General features: G+C 39.6%; 1 protein-coding gene across 1 annotated transcript; it reads left to right on the plus strand.

The window, feature by feature from the left end:
• Positions 1-2,112: 2,112 nt before the first annotated feature.
• On the plus strand, positions 2,113-5,515 carry LOC126696729 (receptor-like protein kinase FERONIA). Its single transcript, XM_050393422.1, has 2 exons — positions 2,113-3,888; positions 4,495-5,515. Exons 1-2 carry the CDS (start codon positions 2,262-2,264, stop codon positions 5,481-5,483), a joined length of 2,616 nt encoding a protein of 871 aa, XP_050249379.1. The 5' UTR covers positions 2,113-2,261; the 3' UTR covers positions 5,484-5,515.
• The last annotated feature ends 11,599 nt before the right edge of the window (positions 5,516-17,114 follow it).

Below are 17,114 nucleotides of genomic sequence, written 5' to 3' on the forward strand. Positions count from 1 at the left end.
CTCTCTCCCTGGATTGCTTACTTTTCCTTTTATACTAGCCTGGATCCCTTATCCAGCGTCCACGTGTGGGTTCGATTTTTCAGGACTGATACTTGTCCCATCAGCCCATACCCAGAGTGGTTGGAAGTGGTTGTAAAAGTTGAAGAGTATGGCTTTGTCAGGTGCAGAGTATTGAATGGCAGTAAGGGCAGCTTTCCCTTTGTCCTTAGTCGTTATACTATCCAGCGTACCATCCTCTATTGACCTAGATATTTTAGATTTTTTCTCAAACTGTTCCTATACCGTTTCTGCCCTTCCTTCCAGGGAGACCTCGGATATGCCGAGGACAGAATCATTCTCGGCTGTGTCTCAAGATTATTTGGACTCTTATTACCTATCCTCGGTTATAACCTTCCTCGGCTCGGGCCTTGGGCCCTAATGTAAAAATGGGCCAGGGCCACAAACTATTGGACCCCACAATGACATATGGATTTTAGTATTAAATGTAATTAAATAAATCTTAAAAATACTTAAAGTAAATTTTCTAAAATGAAAAACTAAATAAATTAGAAACCCAACATTTTTTTTTTTTTCATTTTCCTTGATTTTCTTAGCAACCAAACAAAAACACAAGCATCAAAAGCATAATTTACAGGCATTCAACACATTTTTTTTCTTTTCATTTTCCTTCTTTCTTTAAGCAACAAATACATAAAAAGATCCAAACTTTATGAGTTTATCAACAGCCAAGCAAAACAAAAAAACTCGGATAGAAATAAGCAAAAGGAAGAAAGAAAACCTCTAGAACTCATCCACAGTAGAGAAGGTGTAGATGGGTCTTGCCTTATTTATTTATTTTTAAGTTAAAATACACTCACTTACCATGTGGCTTGGAACAATGCCAAACAAATCTAAAACTTCTTTAAAATAACCAATTTGGTCCTTGAAGACAAGTCGCTTGTGCGCTGGGAGAGAATGCACAAACGGCCTTACACGCCATTAATATTTAAAGGACCAAATTAGACATCTTAAATAAATTTTGGATATTTTTGGCATTATCTCAATTCTTAGGTAGGTTATTGTATTTTACCATTTATTTATTTATTATTATTTTTGTGATTGGTCACCGTGTGGGAGAGAGGCAAATGGCAAATACTCTATATAAATAGAAGACATTTTTGCTAACCAAGGATATTGAGAAAATGGATTCAAAATCGAGCATTCGTTGTATATTTTGTGAAATTGTAATCATTGAGTCTCGATTGTGTTTTTTCACAATAGCAAATAATAAATTCATTGTATTTGAGATATTTTTGAACTCTCTACAAGGACCACTTCATTGTGGGTTGGCCATGATTCAGTTTTCATAACTTAATACTTATAACTCATAACACAAACTCAAAACCCATAACTCATAACCCAAGCCTCACTTTATCTCAAAAACTCCAAAATTATTGTTTGGTCACATAACTCACTTTTTGCCATCATAACTCATATTTCAGAAGCTGAAAACACCAAAATTTTGTTTTCAGTTTCCATCATCCATCACTCAAATTTTTGAGTTTTGAGTGATGGAAATATCACCCAAAAACCAAGCCAAACAAGATTTTTTCGGTGGGACCCACGCATTTTGAAAACTCAGTGATGAAAATTAAGTGATATCACTCAAAATCATGGTGATCCAAACAAGTTAATTGTTCAAATGGTAGGTCCAAATACCAAATTGATGTTAACATCAAAATTAAAGGGTGAAATTTGTAAAAGTCCTCACTTTGTTTTTACGTTCTAAAATATCCCAATTTCGCAAAAACAGTCTGTTTGGATACCGCTTATTTTGCTGAAAACTGAAAATAATTAAAAAAACTACTGTTCACGTGTAGATTACTATTCATTGGTCCTAAAAAAAAAAAGGCAAACGCAGCCCAAATCATTTCTATCCAGCATACATAATTTTCTGATTAGGACAATAAGAAAACTTCTAAATGTTTGACCGAGTCCAAAAGGCAAGGACTGGAAGGAAGCACAACTATTTATTTTTAGTTTTGTAAATTCTGTATCACACAAGGCACAAACAACTTCGCAGTCCTCACTCTTCACCCCACCCTTTATTTTTCCGGCATATACAAGTCTCTACAAACCTAGCTACAAAATATTGGGGGAGATAGCTTGATCGAATAATTCAATAATTTTGATGCTATTTATCTTTGTATTGTTGGAAGAAAGTAGCTTTTCCTCCTCTAATTTTTCTCTCAATTTGTTAGAGTCAGTAACCTCTTTCTCCCATGAAGACCCACCAAATCTTCTGCTTATTCGTCATTCTTTGTCGTATTTTAACCGTAACCTCTACACCTCGTTATATTGCTGATGAAAATATTACCATCAGCTGTGGCTCCTCTGGCATCTCAAGGGCGAATGATGAGCGTGACTGGATCGGAGACATAGGCTCCAAGTTCGCTCCCACAGAAGAACCTAATCACAAGTCTGATACCTCTACAGCCGAAATCCAAGGTACCTCTAATGCTGTCCCATACATGACTGCCCGTTTATCCAACTGGCAATTCACATACGTGTTTCCGGTCACCCCTGGCCCAAAATTTGTTCGGTTGTACTTTTACTCGGCTTCTTACTCAGGTTTTGAAAGGTCTAAGGACTTTTTCACTGTCAAAGCGGGTTCGTTCACCTTACTTGCAAACTTCAGTGCTTCCATTCTTGCTAATTCATCGCGCCACAGTGATATTTATAAAGAGTTTTGCATCAATGTCGATAAGAGTCAAAAACTGAATTTGACCTTCATCCCTTTCTCTAGTAATTATTATGCTTTCATTAATGGAATTGAGATAGTTTCCATGCCTGAAGACTTGTACTATAGGCCACATAATGTCGCTAATGGTGAAGAACTCATCCCTGTTTATGTCGGCCAAGCTCCTCAGTTCTACATAAACGACAGCATGGCACTCGAGATGGTTTATCGATTAAATTTTGGTGGGGGCTCGATATCACCAAAGGAAGACACTGGCATGTTTAGACAATGGTCCGACGGCACTATTTATCGGTTGAGTGAAGGTGTAAACCCTCGTTTTGTATCTATGACACTCCATTACTTATATATACCAAATTACACTGCACCTGACGCTGTCTATCTGTCTGCAATTTCAATGGGCCCAAACAGCACTAGGAACTTGATGTCTAATTTGACATGGGGATTACTTGTTGATACGGGATTCAATTATCTGGTGAGGCTCCATTTCTGCGAAATAGAGCCTAACATATCCATCCCCGGGGTAAGAAGATTCAACATCTATATAGACTATCAGCAAGCTGAAGAAGCGGCAGATGTAGTATTGTGGACTGACAGTAACTATAGGCCTTACTTCAAGGACTACGTAGTAATGATCAGAAATAAGGGTGAGGACAAGCATCTTCTTTCCATTGATCTACAACCTAGATCAGACTCTATTTTGTGGGATGCCATTTTAAACGGTGTGGAAGTGTTCAAGTTGAGTGATCAATATGGAAATCTTGCCGGACCCAATATGGTGCCTCCACTGCTGGATCAAGAACCTGCTCCAGCAGCCAACGAATCCAAGACAAAGAAAACAATATTCATTGCCATTGGAAGTGGTTTGGGCATCTTAGTCGTGCTCACTCTAGTGTGTTGCATGGTTCTCTGTAAACTGAAGAAGACTAGGCGTTTTGGTTCTTGCCATCCTCTAGCAAAGTGGTGGTGTCGGTCTAGGCTAGATCCTTACAAAAGAGAGTTCTCAAGGAGAGCAGCTTCATCGCTGCCTGGAGAACTGTGCCGCTACTTCAGACTAGATGAAATCAAAACAGCATGCAACAACTTCGACGAAGATCTAATTATCGGTGTAGGTGGCTTTGGCAATGTTTATAAGGGTCTGATTGAGCAGGGTAATGTATAATGCCATGATTATCTTTTATTTATAGTTTTTTTTTTTCCTGAATTTGTCCTAATTGCAGTCTATTTACATAGAATTAAGATTAGTGATACTATATTTTATAGAGATGTTTAATAATTTGATAAAATCCGATTTGTGCTGTGTCTAGTTCCTATGCGTATTGGACATGGCCATATATGAAGGGAAAATATTCTTTTAAACTCATTTTACATCAACTATTTTAAATAATATCCAAGATCGATGTGCTGATATACACATTTTAGAAGATAAAGAAAAATGACAATATTTAAACATGAAAGTGGATGTGGCAGTATCATTGCCCATATATATGAGCAATAAAATGTAATTAACATGTCCTATTTTAGGACATGTCTTCACAGCTTCTAGTTTCCAAATAGCATAGAAACTAGACATAAGTCATACCCATTGTTTACACACAATAATACAAGAGTGGTGCTAAAGACAATAAAAATTTTAATTTTATTACATAAAATTTATAAGCTGATTTGCTCCCATAGGTATTAAAATCTACCGATTGCATTCATGGCAACATTTATTGGGTTTTAGAAACATAATGATACAACATTCCATCCTTCAGGTAATATGATGGTGGCAATCAAGCGCATGAAACAAGAATCTCAACAAGGTGTTTGTGAGTTTTTGACAGAGATTGAGATGCTTTCTCAACTTCGTCATGTGCACCTTGTGTCTCTCATCGGATACTGCAATGATGAGGGTGAGATGATACTTGTTTACGAGTACATGGCAAATGGTACCCTCCGCCACCACCTCTATGACACCCTTAATGATCCCCTCACCTGGAAACAAAGGCTCCAGATATGCATAGGAGCAGCACGTGGTTTGCACTACCTCCACACATGTTCAAAGCACCCTATTATCCACCGTGATGTGAAGACAACAAATATTCTATTGGACGAGAAATGGGTATCCAAGGTTTCCGATTTCGGATTATCCAAAATTGGTTTAGATAACACTGCGGTTAGTACACTAGTAAAGGGGACATTGGGGTATTTGGATCCAGATTATGCTAGGCGCCAACAATTGACTGAGAAATCCGATGTGTACTCATTTGGTGTAGTGATGTTTGAAGTGGTATGTGCCAGAAAAGCATTGAATCCAAAACTCCAAGAAGAGCAGAGAAATTTGGCAAGCTGGGCTCAGAAATGCATTGATAGAGGAACCATCAGCCAAATCATTGATCCGTATCTAACGAACAAGATAGCACCAGAGTGTTTAAAGGTATACATGGAACTTGCAGAAAGTTGTGTACGTGATCAGGGAATCCAACGGCCCACGATGAATGATGTGATGGAAAACCTAGAGTTTGCATTTGAACTCCAGGAGAATGCAGAAGCAAGAGTAGAAGCAACCAAGGATACTGATTCAGAAGAGGTATCATTATTCCGTGTTGCGACTACCAATGGAGCTCCTTGGTTGGAGTCGACTAGTGGAACTGAGTTAAGTACAATTAGTAGTGGATTAAGTTACCCTAGTCTTGATTCTGTCACTACTATTAGTATCACAAATCAAGATTTCTCCTCGGCCACTAAAAACAGTAGTTCTTAAGCTCTTTTACTGTTTTTAAGCTTTTTTTTTTTTTTTAATATTTTAGTATTGTTGTCTTTCTAAAGTCGGGAATACTTATGATATGGTGTGAATGTTATTGACATATTGTTCTAGAAAAAAGAAACATTAGAAGAAAAAAAATACTATGAAGTCAAAAAAAATTTCCCATTTTTCGGATTTTTGTCTAATAAGTTAAAATTAATATTGGGAGACAATTAATTGACTTGTTTATTACGGTACATGACATATTTTTTTTTTTTTTGGTAAGCGGTACATGGGATTTGAACTAAATGAAATGTTGTTTTTAATTAAACTAAAAGTTCCTCATATTAATATAAACTTTTTTTTTTTTGGTCTTCTTGAGGAAAATATCTATATCTTATTCTTAATTGTTTAAGATGGAGAAAATTCTTTCAATCAAATAAATAAATAAATAAAAGATGGAGAAACTTCTCGGTTAGCACATATACAAGATAAAGGCTACCATTGCTAGTTGCTACCGTTGCTTTGGATGATTTAACTTATCCTTCAAGTGTAATAACTTATGAGTGCGTGTTTTGCACGTATTTGTTGAATCTGATTTCAAACCTTTACTAGTTAATTCGATTTAAACTATATAACTTATTCTAAGGAACTCATATTGTTACTAACATACTAATCTTTTCGAGGTAAATCCATAAATGCATATCTGGTTGGAGTTTTTCCTAAAATTTCAGTGAGGAAAATTTGTGATGATATTCTGAATCGCGTAAATAAATAATTATGAGCTTCAAATATGATTATGCTTTCAATTAATGCATATTCCTTGCGGCATGACACTTTTTCTCTCATGACGGTTCCATTCTCATCCAATCTATTTGAATTTTCTAAGATAAAAAAATTAATGGTTTGTTTTGATTGAGAGAGAATATAGTAGAGTAAATAAAAATTGGCCCATAATTAGTCTGTTTTCAACCAACTCTACTCTACTCTCTTGCCCTCCCTCCTCAATCCAAACAAACCCTTACATACACCATGAACATTGATTTTAATGACCAATGTTAACATATTAATGTACTTAGGAAAAAAATTACTATTGTTGTTGATATTAAAATAATAATACGTTGGATCAATTTATAAATAATAAAATAAATTATACTTCACAATTACATAATAAGCTCACAACAAATTATATAAACTTTCACTTATCTTTATATATATATATATGTATGTATGTATATTAAAATTCAAACCTCTGAGAAAATTAAATTAAATTCCAAATTGAATTTCAAATGGAGTCCAATTAGGCGTCATTTGTTCCATATAATTTTTAATTTTTGTGCCAAGTAAATTATTGAGTGTAAAAATCGAAGTGTCAAAATCCAATTAGATTCTAAATTAGATTTCAATTTTGTGCCATGTCTTAATCTAGTTTTTTAATTTTTGTGACAAGTGAATTATTGGGTGCAAAAATCAAAAAGTCTAAATCCAATATATAAATAAATAAATAATAAGAAACCATTACATATTTTAGAAATTTATGGTTTAAAAAATATGTAAGCTAATACCATGTATAATTTTAACTTTTTCTCAAAAAAATATATAATTTGAACCATGTAATTGTGATTGTTTTTAATTGTACCCGTGCATATGCATGGGTTACACACTAGTTATACTAATCACTCAAATAAATAATCACATATAATGTGCAAATAAACTTGAAATAATGTGAATAGTAATGTAACGACCCCAGAACAAAACCATGAGGGGTATGGGCCCCAAAGTGGACAATATCTACACAGTTGGGGTGGGGTCGTTACAAGTAAGATAGATACTATCGTGATACATGGCTTGGAGAAGGGGTGACACTCACTCTCTTTAAGGCATTTAGCACCACTATGGGAGGATATTAAAAAGACATCTCAACCAATGCAACGGGTTCACTAGCACAATGCCCCTAGGATATAGCAGCTCAACCACGTACATTGTAGGCTCCATGAATATGCACTACTTCATTAAACAAAAGCTCCACTAGAAAAACACCCTTCTTTGCCAAAATATTCTCAAAATATGTATAATTATAAATAACTTCTTACATATTGTTATACATATAGTATTGTTATCAACATATGAAGAATGGTGTACATAGGTCTATATATATAAGTTCATTACTCAAGAATATGAGCGTTATCACCATATTTATTTTCACAAATATAATACTTATTATTTTAATGGTAGAAGTTTCTAAAATTAAAGATTGAAGTTATTTCTTTACAATAACTTTCCATTATATTTGAAACTCATGCACCTTTTCAATTACCACAAAAATCAATATAAATAAATTGTATAGAAATATTTCAGTTCATTTGTCAATTAATATTATAATGCACCAACGTAATATAATTATTTATGTTCTAAACCATATTTTAAAGAGATTAAATTATGTAAAGACGTGGTGTAAAACTCATATTTTATCCTTCCAATCTTAACATGCTATATCATCTTATCACATATTTAAAAATAAACACAACCACACTTAATCAATTCTAATACCCATAACCATCGCACATCCTTGGTGTAGTAGTCACTCCACAAGTATAAATGCTTATGGAGTGTGGGGGGCAAGAATCAGGGTTCAAATCTCTAGGAGAGAGCTTTACATACATATACACTTAGATTAGGTTAGAGTAAAAATTCTATCTTGTATATAAAAAAAAAAAAAAAAAATCTAATATCCATATATAAATCCAGACAAATTAGGAATTTATTGAAATGTCATTAGGTGTAGTAGGATGTATTGAATTTTAAGTATTTGAGAGTCCCTTTTTCGTGACACTCAGGCCCAAGGATCCCGGGCCTAAATGAAAAGGGGTTTGGTGAACCGGACCTTGACTCATCGCAACTAATGAACTGTTTAAGAATCAAGTGGAATACAGGGGATGCTCCTGACAATATAAAAAATGACGAGCAAGGATATTCGTATCGAAGAATGCCAAAAAAAAAATCAACAAGGTAAATTCAGAAGGAAAGAAACAGGATTAGCAAAGCAATAAAAAAATTAATGCTGAGGGGATCCCGGGAAATATGAAGCATGTTTCATTAATACATTGTCTGTTTGATTACAGAAAGCTCACTAGGACGTGATACAAGGTTCAATCAAGCTCAAAAATTACAGTCTTGAATGGCTATTTCAGCCTTCAAAACTTGCAAAGTTTGATTCTCTTTGAATCCGAGTATGTGCAATAGTGGCTTTTACAGGATACCGGGAAGTAATGTTTGTTTTCCCCTTAGTATTTTCTCTTCACCACAGATTTTTCTGATAGTTTTTCTAGAAAATCTCTTCTTTCTTGTGTTTCTCTCTTTTTTTCGCTGCCCCTTCTTCACAACCCATCCCTTCCTTTTATAATGGAGTTTTTGGTCTTCCCGGGGAACTGTTGGTTCCCTTATTGTACCCTTTTGCAAACAAAGCACGTCCTGTTCCCATCATCTCGGTAAGTCCCATTTCCGTTTTTTTCTCATTCTTTCCTTCTTTTAGCTCTGATTCTTTTGAAAGTTCCTGGTTGGCCATCTGCTTTGGGATGTGCTGAGGTATGCCCTTCTCGGCATCCCCGTTTCTGGCGTTTTTCCACTTTTCCCTTTTCTTTCCCATCTGGGCGGAATCATGTTCTGCCAACTTGAAAGCCGCTTGTTATCATTCTTTTTTTTTGTGCTTCCCTGTTCTGGTTCCCCGAGGCTTTTTCTGTCTGTGCCATGAGAGGTCGCTGGGTTCGCGTTCTTTTTGCTTTTGTTTCTTGTTTTCTTCTTCTGTCTTTTTTCTTTCGAGCTGTCCTAGTCTTCCTTTATCTTTGTGCCTGAAGGGATCCACGCCTCTTGATGGTTCCTGAGGATCCTTGCTTCTTATCCCCTGCTGTGGTTCTCTTTTTTTTGGATGCTTCTTTGTCTGGGCTTCAGGATCCTCTGGGCCTTTCTTTTATTTCTCATGGGTTTCCTGTATCTGCTACTTTGGGCTTAGCTTGATTTTTCCTTTTGGGCTTGACTCATTCTTTTTGGGCTTCCTTCACTATGATCTTTTTTAGACCTCAACATTTAGCCCCCCAAGCTCGTGGGTTGCCTGAAGCCCACGCATGAGTGATTTAGGTTTTCTAAGATTTTCGTAGGATCCCCTTTTTCAACTTCTACTGGGTTCCCTTCCTTTTTACTTGGGATCCCGGCCCTTTTCTGCTGCTTTTGGTCACCTCCTTTTTGCGTGTTGCGTTCCCTTATAATTATTATTTTTTGCAACTTCCTCTTTGCACGGGACGTGGCAGTTAAGTATTTGAGGTAAAACTCCTCTACCCACTTTTCTCGTTTCCCGTTACTTCTCATTAATAACCGCTGATTAATCCCTTCTTCAAATTAAATTTTTTGGCAACTGGCGCGTCTTTCCATACACTGTCTTCCCCAACTGCTATTTGCGCCTTTATTGTAGCCGTTTCATCTTATCACTTTGCTTCTCTGAGTCTTTCATTCTTTGGGTTTCTCTTTCTTTTTCTCTTCTTCTCTGTTACTTCGGTCTTCCCCTTTTCGCACTTTCAATCTCTTCTCTTCTCATTGTACGTGTTGTTCCAATGGCTTCTTCTTCTTCCCGAAAGAGGAGAGAGCGTACCCCTAGTCCTTCTGAGGGCGAAGGTTCTTCTGGTTTTGCTCCAAGCGATTCTCACGAGGTTACCGAACGTCCGGCCTTCCCTTTATGGGATCCTTGGTATTCTCTCAGTTCATGTTTCCCTCATGTATCTCATGGTGAGGCTCCTCCATCTCCTCATGCTTGGATGTTTTCTGGCCAGGCGGGTTTCGCTAGTTCCACCCAGGTTCCTGATCCTAGAGAGATTTTTGATCTTCAGAGTAGACAAGGAATTCGAGAGGCGGTTCCTATCTTCTTTGATTTTGTCCCGGGAAAAATTCAAGGCTGGCCTATCTGGGTAGACAAGGAACTGTCTGATGCTGAGCTTGTGGGTCGCTTGGAGCGTGCCGGTATCCTAAAGGTAGTGGCTATTTCCAGAAACCTTGAGGGCTTCAGAGACGCCAAAGGGCTCAGGCATCTGGTACGTCGTTGGTGCCCTTCCTTTCATACTTTTTTCTTTTCTGTTGGTGAATTGACAATTACCTTGGAATATGTGGTTAATAACTTCCTCCTCCCGGTATTTGGTGACGAAAGCCCCTTTGATATTAACCTTTCTGGTGAGGATCTCGTGGTAGAAGATAAATTGTTTGGTCATTTTGGTGGTCGTGCTACCTCTTCTGGTGGTAAGCCGGCTAGGATGGGGAGATGGGTGATGACCCTCTCTCGCGAGAAAGATAAGGAAGTGAGGTGAGCCGGTTTTCTGGCTTTTTGGCTTAGTAAGTTCTTGTTTAGTGAGTTCCCTGGGTACGGAGTTAAGTCTTCCTTTTTTCCGTTAGCAATCAAGTTGGCTCGAGGTACCCAATATCCTTTGGCCCCTCTGTTTTTGGGCCATGTTTACTCTCAATTGGACCAGCTTCATGGAGATGAGACCGAGGGTGATTCTTGTTATGTGATTACCTCATCTCTTCACTGTGCTATCCTTCAGATTTTCATGTGGGACCGTTCTGCAGCTACTTTGGCCAAGTGCAGGAATTTGAAATTTGTGAAGGACAAATTCCAAGGATCCCCCGACATAGTGAAGGGTCTTTGTGGCAATTCTACTGATGCCTTTCCCATTATCTTTCGTTGGATTAGCTTGAAAGGTGGTGGCCTCAATCTTGTGGAATTATTTAACCAAGCAGGGAACTTACATTAGAGATCCCCTCGTGAGTTTGGCCTTGGCTTTGCGTGTGATTCTGTATTGTCTTCTTTTTTATCTTCTACAGGTAATACCTTTGACTTACGCCGTGGTGATGAGGGCAGTCTGGCTTATCTTGCCTGCATTAGCTCCTCTTGGCTTCCTGTGCCTTCTTCAAGTGGCCCAAAATATACTCATTATTCAGCACACCAGGTGCTCCGACAGTTTGGTTTTGATCAGGACATTCCTCCAGTTTTTAAGAACGTGGTGCCGTCCCTTCCTTCTTTGGATCCTTTCCTGAGGCTGCAAGTCTTTTCTTATTGGTCACGGAGGAGCCCCCAATTTGCAGTGCCTAGCTCCCAGAGAGGAGTCTTTGCTTCTAGTGGCTATACCAGTTATTGGAGAAGAGTACAGAAGTCTTTCATTGACTATGTTGGCTCCGGTACAGTTCGGGAAACCCCGAATCTTAGCATTGTTTCTGCTCCGACATCCAATAGGCGTTTATCCCTTCCTACTGCTGGGATTGTTTCTGCTGCTGCAAGCAGCAAGACTGGGTTTGCAGAGTGGCATGCCTCCAGGGGAGGTTGGGTGACCTATGGACAGGATTTTCCTGAGACTTGGCTGGGTTATAGTCTCATCATTGGCACTTCCTCTGGAGTGCCCATCAAGAAAGGTGCAGTGGAGACAATAGGTGCTGCCACTGCTCCGAGTAAAGGTAAGGATGTCAGGCTAAAGAAAATGAAAGCTGTTGATGTTGATGAAAGTACAGGGGGTGTGGAGATAGGTTTTGAGACAAAAAGAAGAAAAACTGGGAAATCTCAAACACACTTGGCATCTTAGGAAGGCAAGGATGTCAGGGAACCTTTGGCTTCAAGGACCCGGAAGAAGACCAAGGTAGAGTCTTCTTTTTCCCAGGTTCCTGTGACTGCTTCAGTCCATGGTTCTTTAGAATCCTCTGGTTTTGTATCCCAGCCTCCTTTAGGACCCTCTGGGCGTACTCGTAGTAAGCAAAAGACTTCCAGAGAATCTGTAGAGAGAGAGAGAAGGGCAAGATTTCTTTCCTTCTTCTCTCTTTTTCATTTGTTCACCTTGTTGCACTTATTTCTATTTTGCTGACGAGTGGTGGTTTCCTTTGCAGTCCAAACGCAAGTCTGATTACAAGAAGGGTAAAAGCCAATCTTCTGGTGACGACGTGGTATGTGTGCCCCCCCCTTTTTTTTTTCTTTTGTTCTGACATTGTGTTGTTAGCATTACCCCTCTGTTTTTTACTTGGCACTGCTTTTTCCTCTTCTTCTTCCTTTAGGTGGAGGTATCTCCTCTTATGACCGGCAAGGCTCTGGGAGAGGAAACCGTCACAGCTCTTTCTATTGCTTTTCCTACTGTGGGGGAGGAGCCCCCTACTGGTGGTCCAGCTAAGGAAACCGGGCAACCGATGTAGGGTTCCCAGGATTCTCAGGATCCCAAAGCCTCTAGGATCCCTTCATCTCAAAGTCCCCATCTTGAGCGCACTCCTAGTTCCATCAGGACTGTGTTTCCTCAAACCTTGTCAGATAAAGGCGCTTTAGGAGACACTCCTTTATCCAAACAAACAGGTGAGCCTTATTTCCTTGAAATAGCGTTATATCTCTATTTTCTTTTCCAGTTTTTTTTTTTTGAGTTCCTCCTTTTCTTTCTCCTTTTAGGTCAAACCAGTGAAAAATCCGCTCCTAGTGTTGCCTCTTCTTTAGAATCAAAAAACTCAGAAGGTGAGTGCGAGCTCTCCCATTGTGTTTCCTTTTCCTTTCTTTCTTTCCCTTCGCCCTTCTCTTTTTTTTTTTTTTATGGCGAAGCCCCCTGCATCTATTCCTTCCTTTAGCCACTTTGCCATTGGTTCTTCACCCTTTCTTCAACTTGCCTTATGTTCTTTCCCAGAATCCTCGGGGAAGTCAGGGGATCAGGAAGAAGAGGCTCTGCCCCAAGAAGCCGGTACTGGTTTGTCCTTCTTTCTCCCCTTTTCTTTTTTAAGACTAAATATGTTCTTCCTTTTCTTTTTTTTTTTTAATATTGATATAGGCTTTACAGGTTCTGAGCCTGTCATCCCCGAAGGAATTGTGAGACCCGTTCAAATTGCTGACCTTCATCTAGAGCGAAAGGCTACAAGTCCTCCAGTCTCTGCAAGTGGTGACACAGCGATGGGGGACGCCTCGAAAGTGGCTACCTCAGATCTTGATTCAAGGCTTTCTTCCTTCCTGGCTCGCTTTGATCTCTTGGAATTTAACAGTCTTCCTGCCAGCCATTTCCATGTTTTTTGGTCTTCTTATGGCAGCTTCCTGCGCTTCTCTGTTCCTGTTGAAGGTCTGCCGCTGTTAGAGAGTCTGCTCAAGAGTCACAGGGATTTCACCAGTGGCTTCAGGGGAGGCGTTTTTCTGGGCAATATTTTGATGGAGTTGCTATGTGCTGTGCTGGTTTCCCCGAGGAATTCTTCTGTAGATTCTTTGTCTGAAGAAAAGCTTCTGGAGTGGAGAGGGGTGGTCCAAGACCTTCTGGAGGCCAAGTTCAATTTGTCTTTTTTGTTGGATCACTTGCGTCTGTTGGCTCATATGCTGTTTCAAAGGCAATCATCCAAGAGTATAGACACCGAGATAGCTGCTGCTGAGGAAGCTTTGGCTCATGCTCACAAGGTTCTACAAGACTTGAAGGTCAAGCGGCAGAGGATCCTTTCTACTTTGACTGTGCCTGTTATTTCTCCGGATGCCTCCCTGTTGGCCGGCCTCATTCCTTAGCTTATTTTAGATTTACATAAACAATATAGGGTTGTATAAGTTTCTTTTTTTTTTGAACATTGCTCTCCTCTTTGTTTCTTTTTTTTTTTGGTGTTTCAAAACTGCTTCTCATTTCTTAGTATGTGAATCTGCCTTTCTCTTTGATATATTGTCTTTTCTTTCCTATGACTTTTTTCTTTTCTTTCCTGAGTCCTGGACCATGGTTTCCACAGGCTTCACTGTAAGTTCTGGTCCAGGTACCCGGTAATCTATTATGCAAGTACTGAACTGGGTACCCTGGTATCCTTTCCTATATATATTTTTTTTTGAGATACGGTCCCAGTTCATGAATTTTGACAGGTTCCCCCCTTTTGCTAAGTGCTAGGCTAGGTATCTTGGATACTTTACTTTTATCTGTGATCCTAGACCTATGCATTTGGAACTGTCTGTGGGATATCTGAAATTATCTGTGAGGTGGATCCTGGGCCATATGTAAAAGGGTATTTCATACCTTTTTTTTTTTTTTTTTGGCTCAGGTATCCTTCCTTAAATCTATCCAAACTTGGTCTTTGCAATATTTAAAGAAAGACTTAAATATTGAAGAAAAAAGGAACTTCATTAAGATATGGTCATTTTTAAGGAACAAAAAAAAAAAAAAATCATTTAGTACAGTATTGACCACAAAGTGTCAATCTATCATATGTTCCTGAACAAAATCATTTTAGACCATAATTCATGATAAAGGCTGAAATAAAAAGATAAAAATAAAAAAACTTAGCAGATGGTGAAGCTGGTAAAAGGATCCTGAGGTACCGGGATCCCCTCGTCCTTATGCATAGTATTGCTTCAGCCATTTCCCGTTTATGGGTTCTGTCAGGACTATCCCATCTTCTTTGGCAAGGTAATAATACCCACTCTCATGAGCTGCCCTAATGATGTAGGGTCCTTCCCATTTTGGGGTGAACTTGGAAGGCCCTAGCAGGTTCCTCCTCACGTGCTCCGCCATCCTTAGTACTAATTGCCCTTCAGTGAACACTCTTGGGCGTACTACTTGTGCATATGCTCTAGTCATTCTTTGCTGATACCTCTGGCTTCTTTTCTTGGCCAGCTCTCTTTCTTCTTCTACCCCTTCCAGATCTACTAGCCTCCTTTCATTGTTTGTGTCCTCACTTTCTCCTTGGTTTTCCTCTAGAACTACCCTTGGTGTAGGAATGACTAACTCCACGGGGTTGATGGCTTCTGTTCCATAGACCAGGGAGAATGGGGAGAATCCTGTGGCTATCTTTACAGAGCTTCTACATGCCCAATGCACATCTGCCAAATGGTCACACCATTTCCCTCCATACTCATGCTTCATTTTCTTAAGGATCTTCAATATTACCCTATTAGTAGCTTCAGCTTGGCCGTTTCCTTGTGGGTAGTATGGGGTAGATCTCCCATGCTTGATGTGGTATGCTGCAGTTAACCCCTTCATATCTTTGTTTATGAATGGGGTTCCATTGTCACTGATCAATCTTCTGGGGATCCCGAACCTCGTAATGATGTGGTTTTGAATGAAATTTGCTACGGCTGCTCCAGTGGCTTTTTTCAAAGGGATGGCCTCTACCCATTTTGTAAAGTACTCGGTGGCTGCCAGGATCCATATATAACCGTTGGATGGAGGGTTTATAGGCCCTATGAGATCAAGCCCCCAAGTGTGAAAAGGCCATGGTGTCGTCATATCCTGTAGGACATTTGGGTGAGTGTGAATTGCATCTCCCAAGACTTGGCAAGCATGACATGTTTTGACCAGCTCCTCAAAGTCTCTTTTCATCGTTGGCCAGTAATATCCCAACAACAGTAACTGCTTGTACAGCCTTCTCTTCCCCGGGTGACTTCCACAATCTCCAGAATGTACTTCTCTAACTACTTCTCTAGCTTCCTTTGGTCCTAGGCACCTTAGGGGATCCCCATGGTATCCCTTTTTGAATAAGATGTCGTTCTGCAGGAAATACCTGCCTGCTAGCTTTTTGAGCTTGTGGGCCAGTTTCCTGTCGGTTGGTAGGATCCCCTGAGCCAGGTATCCTATAAAAGGAACCCGCCAATCTTCTGCAATAAACACCGCGTAGCTTTCTTCTTTATCAATTGCCAAACGACACTCCTGGCATTTCTCCTGTATAATTGCTGCTTCCTTGTCCATATCTGACCAATAATACCCCATGTGTTGCATCCTTCTATATAGGCTGACCTTTTCTGCAACTCCACATGCTTGGGCGTGTAATTCTTCTAGTTTCAACTTCCCTTCCTTCTCGGTGATACACCTGGACAATATTCCTCCTGGCAGCCTTCTATACAATTCTCCTTCTATCTGAGTGTAATCCATTAGTTCTTTGATGTTCCCTCTAGGCCCTGCCTCTTTCATCTTTTCTTTGACTTCGTCCCTCCAGTCCCACTGTTTGGACTCTCCGAGGTACATCCCTTGGAGGATCCTTACAATAGAATGTTCCTGCCTTCCTATTTTTATCAGCGTATCTCTCCCATTAAATGGTATTTGGGATCCCAAGGTGGCAAGCGCATCGGCAAACCTGTTTTCACTTCTTTGAGTGTACTCTATGCTAAAGGTCTGAAATTCCATCTCCAGCCTTTGTGCCCAAGTCCTGTAGGCTGCTAAGCTTTGTTCCCGTAATGCGAAGTCACCTTTCACTTGGGAGACTACAAGATTGGAATCTCCCAACACTCTCATATGTTTCACTCCTATGTTGAGTGCTATAGTCAACCCGGTTAAGTATGCCTCATATTTAGCTGCATTATTAGAGCACGAGAAACCAAGCTTGAAAGACAAGGGCATGATATCCCCATTTTCACAACTTAGTACAATTCCTACCCCATTTGAAGTTGTTGTAGCTGACCCATCAAACCTCATGGTCCATTTCTTCCCTGGGATCTCCATTACTGCTACCTCACCTGGGATTTCTTCGCTCAGCGGGCCTTCCTCCTTTCCTGGGAATTGAGCTAGCAAATCTGTTGTGGCTTGGCTCTTGACAGCCTTGGGAGTTCTTATGCCTATATCATATTGAGAGAGCAACACTAGCCATTGTGCTATTCTTCCAGTGAGAAGGGGCTGGTGCAGGAGTGCTTTTATGGGGTGGGACTTC

This window comes from Quercus robur, chromosome 8 (assembly GCF_932294415.1).
Source record: "Quercus robur chromosome 8, dhQueRobu3.1, whole genome shotgun sequence".
NCBI lineage: Eukaryota > Viridiplantae > Streptophyta > Magnoliopsida > Fagales > Fagaceae > Quercus > Quercus robur.

What these genes read in the sequence shown, in the direction of transcription:
- LOC126696729 (XM_050393422.1), top strand. Translation starts at nt 2,262, where the DNA reads ATGAAGACCCACCAAATCTTCTGCTTATTCGTCATTCTTTGTCGTATT. An exon ending in TAAGGGTCTGATTGAGCAGG is followed by an intron (nt 3,889 to 4,494) that starts GTAATGTATAAT and finishes TCCATCCTTCAG; the next exon opens with GTAATATGATGGTGGCAATC.